The sequence below is a fragment of the Octopus sinensis genome, linkage group LG6, assembly GCF_006345805.1.
Source record: "Octopus sinensis linkage group LG6, ASM634580v1, whole genome shotgun sequence".
Lineage (NCBI taxonomy): Eukaryota > Metazoa > Mollusca > Cephalopoda > Octopoda > Octopodidae > Octopus > Octopus sinensis.
The window spans coordinates 3,232,660-3,244,229 of record NC_043002.1 but is presented as its reverse complement, the minus strand read 5'-3'; the positions used below and the strand labels follow the sequence as shown (position 1 = coordinate 3,244,229).

The 11,570-nt window shown below is 38.2% G+C and overlaps 1 protein-coding gene across 7 annotated transcripts in view; it reads right to left on the bottom strand.

The window, feature by feature from the left end:
• Nucleotides 1–2,134: 2,134 nt before the first annotated feature.
• Nucleotides 2,135–11,570, bottom strand: part of LOC115213524 (heterogeneous nuclear ribonucleoprotein A3) — a 19,490-nt gene continuing 10,054 nt past the window's right edge. For 6 of the 7 annotated variants that reach the window (XM_029782542.2, XM_029782541.2, XM_029782539.2 and 3 more), the window contains 3 exons: nucleotides 11,276–11,377; nucleotides 11,055–11,128; nucleotides 2,135–2,256 (listed from right to left, as the gene is read on the bottom strand). In XM_029782542.2, the coding sequence (XP_029638402.1) occupies nucleotides 11,079–11,128; nucleotides 11,276–11,377 (152 nt within the window). In that variant the 3' untranslated portion in view covers nucleotides 2,135–2,256; nucleotides 11,055–11,078. Of the gene's footprint in view, nucleotides 2,257–4,331; nucleotides 4,526–11,054; nucleotides 11,129–11,275; nucleotides 11,378–11,570 lie in introns of those variants that run through there. The other variant, XM_029782540.2, reaches the window with a different exon arrangement.

Below are 11,570 nucleotides of genomic sequence, written 5' to 3'. Positions count from 1 at the left end.
TGAGTGAGAAATGGTTCATAAGGAAAAAAAAAAAAAAAACTAATTCATGGACAGATGCAAGAATCGACTGCCAGAAGTGTTTAAAGAAACGTTGAATTTCAGAAAAAACTGAAGTCTTACAACTGAACCTACATGAAAGAAAACCCAAGACTAAAAGGAAGGGAAAAAAAAAGAAAGAAAACCCCTCCTCTCCCAGTTATGTCGTCCGTTAATCAAGAAAGACGTGTTAACATGTCACGGAAAGCAGCGTTCAGATCAGCCTTGTACAACTACAATTAACATGAAGCCGTTTGTGCCACTAGACCTTAAGGGACGGCCTTAACTGTAAGTTTATAGTTGACCACTCGTAGTACTATGCCCCAGATAAAACATGGCTACACATATCGCTATACACTGTCTGTTAGTGCAGTTATTTGAGTTTTTTTTTTTTCAAACGAAACTTATTTAAAAATAAGAAATAACGATACAGCAATTATTTTTCAAATGGTTTTTTTTTTTTAAAGGGTAATTTAAAAACTTTGTGAAAGATCTAAATATAATTTCCTGGTATCCTTCACTTGCTAGCTTGTTTTCCATCAGCCCAGTTACATATTTGACACTTAATAGTCCTTTTATCCTCTACTCTTAAGGGCTTTGAAACGGTTGTACTTTAATAATACAGTAGGTGGAATGAATCCACTGTCTATGGTTTGGAATACCGACAAGTTAAAGTCTAAAAATACATTGTGGCGTTTTTTTCTTTCATTTTTTTAATAAGTTGATAATATTTTTCTAGAACTCTTAAGTAGGTACCCTTAATTAGACCTACTACTTGACAATCATTACCTTTCATGGGGGAAAATAGCGATCATTTAAGGTGAATTCTTGTTAAAAGTATTCAAACTGTGGGGGAAAAAAAAAATGAAAAAGAAAAAAAAAAAGCGATTTTTTTTTATTCGAACCAGCGTGGGATTAGCTGGCTTGGAACCAACAATTAGTTTTTTTTCTTTTCTAATGATGTTTGTGTATACGTATGCATGTATATATAAAATATATACAACACATACCGAAGCAGATAGTTCGCTCCCTACCACTAAACACCTATTAACGTTCTCCTAAGGTGGCCACAAATATCACGTGCGCATGTCACACACAGCAGGTATGTCATGTTCCAACGCGAAATTCTTCCCACCTAAAGACACACTGATATTTTCAGTAGGTAGAGTGAATAATTTAGAGTGAAACTGTAATATTATTATTAGTCTAAATATTAGTATAGTTAGAGGAATTAAAGAATTTTCTTTTGGAAACTTATTTAACTTATGCCTGAAGACTTATAGAACCGAAGATAAGAAATAGCGTAGGTCAAGCAATAGAACCAACCGGACGTGCGGCGTTCTAAGTAAAGCTGGATTACTTTAAGCCAAAGAATGCAGCATCGACTTGAATAACCTCTTTTCAATATTGAAGATTCAACAGAAGAACTCTTCAATATATCAGACACACAGGTAACCAACGGGTGTGTGTGTGTATGCACATATGTATACTCACACACACACACACACACAATGTGTGAGTGTGAATATAAAAGATGTAGATAGACAGATATAAAGATTTAAATAGTTAAAGAGAAAGCATTGGAAACTAAATGTTGGTTACAGAATCCGTAGAAATAAAAATAAAATGAATGAGTGAACGAGGTGACGCAGGGTGGACAAATCCTCCAGTCATCATGAGAGAGTTTTACAGTTGTCTTTTGAGGAACTGGTTTGTCTTTTAGTGCACAATTGCACTCTTATGTACAGGACCAAACAATTTGTCAAGGAGACAAAAATCCCATCATTAGGTGAGGAATATGTTGCTTCCATCGGTTGGTTGGACTGACCAAGAAACAATTACCAGTCGTTTTAATTCTTTTCCCCAGCTGGTTCATAAAAACATCAGTTTTTCAATTGACAGTTTTTCCCTTCAATTTCATTTGCTTAGCAAGCGGCAATTGCTTGCGAGACAAATGCCAATAGTTCACCAATATCAAACTGATTGCCTGCTTTTTGATGACATTAAGCAGTATTAAATGGATCCCCTGCATGTATTCCTATGAACCACATGTTGATGGTAAGTTGACAGTTTGGCTCTAGTGCGGGGGGGACTGTTGTTCCACTGCAGGGTGGTTGGAACAGCAGGACGACAGACACACATGCCTGGCATTGCCAACTACCATAGACATACACCGTTTCAGGAGGCCTTCTTCTTGTTTGGAACTGACCACGTATCCAGCTAGAGTATAATACACAAAACAGAGGGAGATCATTGAGTACCGGGTCTGAAAGAGAGGAAACAACATCAACGGGCATCCAACAACTGACCGCATTCATTTGGAATACATCACAGGTGAAATGAAACAAACGAGGTGCAATTGACGAGAATAGGTCTGAGAGAGGAAAGAATACTTTGACATTATCTGAAACAAGAAGGAAACCATTTTAAATTACTTATGCCCTTCTATCCCTCTTTATTTGAATCAATTTTAATGCCAGGTTATCAAATCCATGCCTTAATCCGAAAAGACGAATTACCAAATTCTAAGAGCAGGAATTGACACAGAAATTTTGAATGTGTCCACACAGACATTGTACAGAAAATGCTTTACAATCAAAAGACAAATGGCAGTTAAGTCAAAACTCCAGCTTTGCTTTGGCCCTGAAACATTATTCCCAATATCACTTGTCCAGAGAAGGGAAAAGTGTATTTTCTTTTGACCTTCCTCTTTAAAATTTTGTAATTCATCAAAAGAAAGAGGCTTCACTTCAATAGAAAAATGGCAATAACAGATTCCTAAATTCTAATACAACCCAACCAATCCTCACACAACTGCCAAACCCCTTCAGCAAAACCTGAAAAAATGGTCTTCTACAAATATTCCTAGCAAACTATTTCTATAATTCATCAAGCAAAATCTTATGGAATTTAATTTGCCAGTAATTTAGAAAAAATTTGCAAGAAATAAAACCTAAAAACGGTGGGGGTTGAAAAGTCCATCGGCCGACTATGAGGGAGTGTGTGACATCTTGCATGCATTAATTGCAACTCTTCTTGTTAAAAAACATGCAGAAATGTAGGACATTCATGCAGACATGGTTGCTATGTTACGGGATGATGGTCAGCTGCATCACCAGTGCAACAAATTCAGGAGTCTTGAAGACAACCCAACATCTCTCATAACTGACGAGGAAAACCTTGATCGTGTTCACCACATGGTGATGGACGACAGGTGATTGACCAGAAACCAAATAGCCAATGCTATTAGCATATCCCTAGACAGAGTTGAGAATATTCTGCACAAGGAACCTGGCATGACAAAGGTTTCTGCTTGGAGAAATCCGACATTGTCTGAGGCAGATCCAGCTGATATCCTTGAACATTTCCTAACCCAACATCAGTGTTGGGTTCATCATTTTGAGACAATCCATGCAGTGGGAAACACTCCTCCTCAACTGCTCCAAAGAAGGCCAAGGTCATTTCATCTGCAAGGAAGGTGATGGCCTCAGGTTTTTGGGGTGCAAAAAGGCATTGTGTTTATTGACTGCCTTCGAAAGGGCCACACCATCAACAAAGAGTACTCTGCCAACTTGCCGCGGTGGTTATGAAAAGCTATCATGACCAATCACCCAGGAAAACTGAGGAAAGGGATCTTGCTTCATGAGGACAATGCTACAGCACCCAAGTCCTTGACTTTAGTGGCTGCTGTGCACGATTGTGGCTCTGAACTGGTTTGATCAGCCTCCTCTCATTCTGCCGATCTGGCCTCATCTGTTCCCTAACACGAAAAACACTTGGCTGGGAACCAGTATCAAAGTGATGATGTTATCACATCTGCTTTTGATCAACAGGATGAGGGCTTCCTCACCAAAGGGATTCAAGCACAGCAACACCAATGAAAGATAAACCTCAATTGGTCATGTTCCACAAAAGTATCTTGAGCAGCCTATGTACTTTTCAGCCGTGAGAAGCTAAGATAGAAATAATAAAGTAACAAACATGATTGGAGTTCCTCACTTTTTATTTTTTATGGGAAAAACTACATTGTACAGAAAAAGAAAAAAAAAAGAGAAAAGGAGCTTATCTGTCAGGCAGATTATACATTTAGTATATCTTTACTTTTTATCAAACAATGTTAAAATGGGACTTAATAAAGCAGCGAGAAAGTTTGGAACTTAAGAAATATTGGAAAAGAGAAGAAGCAAAGCGTAAAATGGAAGGAAGAGGATTAGGATTAATGAAAAAAAAGAATCAGCAATTTACAATGAGCCGGGGAGAAGGAAAAATGATAATAAAGCAGATGAAAGTTCTTGACTGAGAAGATTCTAGTGAACGGACGGAAACTAGTTCAGTTCTGACTTGAGCCTCCAAAAGTCTTTTTTTTTTTTGACTAAATGGCACTGGTACCGTTATGTCAGACTCCAATATGTGTGAAACTAAGAATAATGCTAGCTGCCAGGTTCCAGCCAGCAAAACTGCCATTCATCCCTGCATACAATAAGCCTGCCTAGGGTTGAACAGAAAGCATGGAAATTAATTAGAGCAATGAATTTGTAAAAGTTTTCATCAAAATCTACATCAGTCAGACACTGTCTACTAGCAATGAGGATAACTTTAATAATGGGAGTGGTGAGAGGAAAGAGAAAGCAATTTGAAACAAAGAGGGGAAACAGGATTTCCCAGCAAATGAAGAACAGACACTGAAGTTTCTTCCTAAATACAATAACCCCAGTTTTATATACAGACCCCTCTTAGCTAACTGTGTCTGTTAGGGCTTTTATTAAGAAATACCTATTTAAGGGTAGAGATGGAAAATCATGAAAGACACAAGACTGAATTGTGATAACAAACAGGACAGGGAGTTGGGTTAACAATGGAAGAAAAAGCAGTGAGCAAGTGGGTTGGTGGGAGGAGAAGGACTTTGCCAAAGTAATTCACCAAGATTGTTCACATGAAAGTAGATACGTTTGGTAGTAATTCTGGTAAAATTTAACAAAACAAATAATGATAGCCAAGTAAAAAAATATTGAAAACTACAAAGAAATTCTACAGACCAGAATCAGAGGACGAAGGTGGAAAATGGTGATAAAGCCATGAATAACCTTTGAAAATTTGTTCTAACAAACCATATATAGAGCTACTATCAACTGTCATTGTTCAACGTCAACTTTTCCAGGCTGGCAAGGCTGAAGAACTGAATGTCTGTCCTGGCATGGATTCTATGGCTGGATGCCCTTCCTGACACCAACCAAAAGTACCCAGTACACTCTACAAAGTGTACTGGGTACTTTTATGCAGCACTGGCACCCACGAGGGCACAAGATTAGGATCGCTTAACTGAAAAAGGATACAAAGGCAACGAATATTCCACCTGATGCCTCAGTCCTCATCCACGACCAATGCCAGCAGTTCCCTCTCAAAACACACAGACACTACCCATCCATACTGGCTTCGGTTCTTTTAAACGCCTGCACATCCTCGGTAGTCAGTCGAGGTGTCACTGCCATGCAGCATGGCTGTTTCTGCTCAGGCATCATACAATCTGCCTTTCACACGTGGGGGGGGGGGGGGCACATTATACACACACCCCAGCTAGAAAAAGAAACAAGATGGTGGAGAGAAAAGTAGAGATTAGATTGGGGTGGGGAAACTGGTCAGGAGAGATCAAAGGTGATGGGAACGACATCTGTACATCTCTGCCCTCAATTGCAACCTTAACAATGTCTGTGACAAAAAAAGCTTACAAATTGCACATGGGAAGTGATACCAGTAATAAACCACATACCAAGCACTACCAGGTAGAAGGGGGCCATCAGAAAGTAATGCGTATCACATCCACTGCACAATTGGCAACCAGCCTTCTGCCAGAGCCACCCATCTCTTGGACATCCTTCATGAGGAATTTGCCCCAGCAACAAGGAATCCTCATACTACGTCCCAGAAACCGACCACAGCCAACTTTTGATAATGACCCAGCCTCCATCTTTACATTCTTCAAGATAATTTTACTGGTCATTCTCCTCAGTGAGCAGAACAGCTCCGTCAAAACGATCGACTCTCTTGCCTCCACACCAAATGACTGGCCGTCTTTGGTAAAATCTTCCACAACCTGCAAATCTGCAGCCACCTGGTAAAAACCATTCCAGCTTTCAACATCATCAGACATTTACATCTTTGCTAAGACAACATTGAGATCTTGTCTGATTCCAGACTCTCTTTGACACCTGACTATAGTGGGAGCACTAGCATAAAGCAGGCCAACATCTCTGAGAATCAAGTTTCAGCACACAGCGTGTATGGCTTTTGCAGGCCAAAAACATTCTAACTTCTCCAGTGACAACAAGAACCACAGGGCAAGGCCTTGTAGAATACTCCCTCCAGGTTGACAAATGCTAAATACACTGACATTCTTTGACCCCTCCATGACCAGGCTCAGCAATTCCATCCAAAGTATCCCCCCCTTCACTCTTGCAAACCACCAATCATGAGGCAACAAGCCAAGCACTGATTGACCACACGGGTAATTGGGCTGTACCCACTAGAAAGGCCTGGGTCTACACTAATGGACATCTAAACTGTCAAGCATTTGAATTGAACCCGAAACCACATGGTTGGGAATCCAGCCTCCTAAGCACACACACTGAACACAATGGAAAACCCCCATTTTTTCATTAACTGCTGACAAATAATGGGTTCCAAGCAGAAGCCATATTCCACTATGAAGATCATGATTAAAGAGTGGTACAGGTGGCCTGACATCCCCAGAAGGGGACAAAAGACTGATGAATAAGAAAAAAGGAACCAACACTGAAGACAAGCCCCATGGTGGGAGACCATCGGCTTGAATGACCAGTGGACGAAATGATTGATGAGGAGCAGGCAAATTATAATCCTTGAACCTGCTGGGCCGTGCTGACAATGCATTGTAGAAAGCACCTGAGCAGGGGCAGTAATATGCCAGGTGGATATCTTCACAGTTGACATTTTTTTCATTTGTTGTGAAGGTTACAGGGTCTTTATTGGTAAGACAAAAGTATTGTTCTCCTTGATTTTCAGTCTTTGGGAATAGTATCTACTGGAATATTCTCAAGAGTTTACTGATGGAGTAAATGTACAGAGGAAGGAAACGGGTCAGTGAAGAATGCTAGTCCCACTTTGGGGTTGTATACATAAACATGTACAGACAGACGTGCTCTTTTCCTGGTTTAATTTGTAAGGTCATAAATAGATTGCAAATCTGTGGATAAAGAGGTTTGAAATTACACTTTGGTGTCTGAATTCTGAAGGACTTATTTACAGCAGGTCTTTAATGAGAACCTGGTTTGCTGTTTCTTCTCAGATAACTAATTATTACAGCAGTGATTCCAGTCACTGATCATAGCTTCAACTCTAACATTCATTTAGTTTAGATGTGTTTTCTGGGTTAAATTTCTTTTCCCTGTCATACATTATTACGGAGATCTCGACAAGAATTCTCTTAAACCAACACTGACAAACCATCCACATTTTCTGGCTACTTAAAATTTGCATTAAAAGGAATATCCTGGCGACAGATTACACTGCACAATGTCCAGGCCAGAACAGCACATCTCATAAGTCGATCTGGGTGACCATCTCACGGCAAAGCCTACAGTCTGCATTTAGCAGTCACCACTTTGTCCACAGTGGTGCTTCTAGAAGTGCAGACAGAAGTATCCAAGTGTCTTTTGAATACACTTCTACTCATCCTATTTCTCGGACAGATACTGGAAAGATGTGGGGCCTTGAACCCTAGGCTAATTTAGTAAGTAGAGGGTGGGACATTCAGGTCTTTACAATACTGATCTGGGATTGGTATATCACTTCAAGGATCCATCTCCCACACATACACTGCACAACTTCCCACAGACCAATGCTCTTCACCTCTCGCAGATTCATAATGCATTGCATTCAGATGTCCTTCATGAGGCATCATGGGACTGATTCTCGACCTACAATACCATAACACTTTCATCATCAACCCCCTGAAAATTATTTTAGCTCATTTTACTAACCTGCCCAGAATGACTTGGTCATATTTAAACGAGAATTTCAGTACAAATTTCATTGGAACACATGGGAAAACGGGATCTCGCCACCACGTAAACAACTGACTCGTGCTACCTGGCATTATTTTATAGGATATCGGAGTGCTGATAATTTGGGGAGATTTTTTTCTACCTCAACGAATGAAATGTTTCACTGTAGACAAACGCTAGGTACCAGTTTCAGGTCTCCGTGTAGCAAATTCGAATGAAAAAAGGATTTTGAAAGCAAATACAAATCTTGCAAAATACAAGGTGAACACAAGAACCACATGTGACTATGAATTGGATACTTCCATTCCCGAAAGCAAAACGATTCCGACAACAGTTCTGTGAACAATCAAATTTAAAAAAAAATACAGTTGGAAGTTACCCCACATGCTTGGAAGAAAACCAAGCATCTTTAGGAATATTGTTCTTGTACCTCCTCCACAGCCAGACACCTGTTTCTTGCCACTGTTAACCTAACTTTCCAACATCTGATACCAGATCCCTTCCTGCAATGCCCTCCTCCCCTCTCAAAGGTCCTTTGTCTTGCAAGATATTTTGGTGACTTAAAAAGCACCCAATCCGCACTGGAACGTGGCTGGCATTCAGCTGTAAAACCATGCCATAACAAACACAGAAGTCTGATACAGTCTTCTACTTGTAGAGTTCCTGGCAAACTGTCCAACCCATTGCCAGCATGGAAGGCGGTCACTGAACGATGATATATGGAAAAATGCAAGCAAGAGAAACAATATTCTGCTGTTGCTATGTTCTAAATTCAAATTTAGAAGCTACGGTCAACTTAGCTTTTATCCTTTCGGGGTCAATGCAATAAGTACGAGTTAAGCACTGGGGTCGATGTAATCGATTAGCCCCTTTCCCAAAAATTTTCAAGGCCTTGTGCTCAGAGTAGAAAGAAATACTTTTTATTTATATTACTTTTGTAAATTAAAATCAAATAATTCTTAATGTTCAAATTTTATCCTTAGCTGCAACATTTGAAGTAAAAAAATGTTCTTGTTCTGTACTTCACCAGATGTCCTCAACTTTTCCAAGTGTAATAACTTGTCCTGTATTTTCCAGGCTTATAATCTTAAGAATATTATTTCTCTTGCTCACATTTTCCCATGCTATGCTATTATGCTAATTAATACTGTGTCAGTAGTGTCGTTGATAATTTTTTCCTTACCCCAATGATGCCGATGACGTGCAATAAAAGTCCCCTTATAGAACTATGTTATCAGTCTCAAATTTGAGAAACAAACACTCAACACTTCATTGCATGAGATTGATACCAAGAAATTCCTCGAATTGAGTTCCTCCATTTAAGTTTAATTAAAATATAGTTTGTCTTTAAATTAACAAAGTTAAGTATACTTAAATTCCAATTCTTTCATTCCTAATATATTTTCCATGATATTTTACCTAACTTTTTTGATACAAATTTTTGTTGCATGGGAACAAAACTATGAAATTCTTCATGTTTTCTTCTATCATTGAAACTAAAGTATATTTTTTATCTTTGATTGTTGGCACTACTTACTCTCCTATAACAGTGCTACAAATTCTCACGTAAACTTCTCTCTACTGGATCAAATTTCAATTTTTTTATGCCAAAATGTAGCAAAGGACCAGTCCTCTTTTCAATTTGGTTAAGAACTGAATGGTGGTGTGCATGAGTAAATTGCAGCCTTAAGAATATTATTCAACTACTAATGTAATTGAATGACATATATAAACACACACACACATTTGATTCGTTTTCAAATTTACTTGTAAGATGTGAGATAAATTTTGATTAATTTGTATTGGGAATCAGAAAGTGTTTCTCTATTTTTATGTACACACATGAATTTACTGCACTTGATGCGTTTTATTTTCTAATTTTCTTCAAAAATAAATTCCGCCCTCATCATACACCTGTCTTATGTGTACTAAGTTCCACTGATAAGCTGTAATTTGCAGAATTCTATATACTAAAACTTTGTTGTATACTCAATTGAATGTTAGGTAGTGACTCATTTTTTTATGCTGATGCTTAAACAAAATTTTAATAATTTTATATTTTGATGAATTTTACCTGTAATTAGCTTCAGGAGACAAAAACAATCCTTTTGATAAATTGTATTCCAAAAATTACCATATTATGCTCATAAATAAAATTTTTTTTTTATAAAACCTGTCTAAATTCACAATTACTTTCTAAAACATAACAGATGTAGCTTGTTAATAAATATAGTTAAGAAACGGGTTAATGCTATTTTGCAGTTATAGTTGTGAACAATAATAGACAAAGGTGAGCCCACAAAAGCAACATGGTTCCCTACTGTCTCCTGTACATCATTGTTCATGAGACGATGCATAGTTTCTCATATTTACCCCAGGCTAATTGTTACCCTGCAAGTGTTATACATCCACATCCTCTCCATCCTGTTTAGAGAGTCTCTATGGGCTAATACAGAGGAGCATGGAATTCTTTTCAGCATTCAATGTATTTGTAAATTGGAGGCTCACAGCATCGACATCATTCTATATTACCTGACATACTTTGGTATCATTAGCATAGCTCATGCGAGTGACCATTTGTAGAACTGAGATGGCGTCCAGTAGAGCCAGCAAGTGACCTTCTGAGACCCCAAAGTCAGAGTTTCATTTTGAGAGAGTACTGTTGTCCATGACCATCTGATTTCTGCCCCTCCAAATTTCCCAACTACGATGAGATCACACTGCCCCCATGTTCAACTTTACAACATCATTAAAATAATGATACAGATATCTACATACATTTTAATTATAAACTTATACACATAAGCAAAAACATTTACATGTATATATGAACAAAAAACAATTCACACAATGTTTTTTTTCATTTTTTTTTTATCAATAGGAGAAAAATTAATGCGCTTCAATTTTATCAGCTGAAAACTGAAATAAATAAATTTATGCAAGATTTATTTCTCTAGCATCATAAAATGGAATATTTACCTGATAGATAAGCCAACTTCAGACTCATCGCCTATAGCCGCCCCCATAGTTACCACCACCACCACCATAACCACCTAAAAGAAATTACAATTAAATGGTTAGTAATCTACATAATAGTTGAAATTTATAGAAAAACTAAAGACGAAAACTGTTTTTTTTTAATTTACATAATATATTGAATGAAGGCAATTAATTAAATATGACAATAATTTGCTACACACCTCCAAAGGTTTCGTAACCACCACCTTGATTCCAACCACCTTGACCACAGCCTCCATAGCCATGTTGGTTACCATAGCCACCATGACCACCACCATAATTACCTGAGCAGAAACATCAATTAAAATAGAAATTAATCAAAGGCAACAAAAATAATAAAGATTCATGCTACAAACGAAGTTTACATGTATGAGTGTGTGTGTGTGTAAACGAAGGCATACACATGGATATAGCTGCTGCTGTGTGGTTGGATCATATTCACTTGGAAAACCACCTGGCGCCAAAGCTCACGATTCC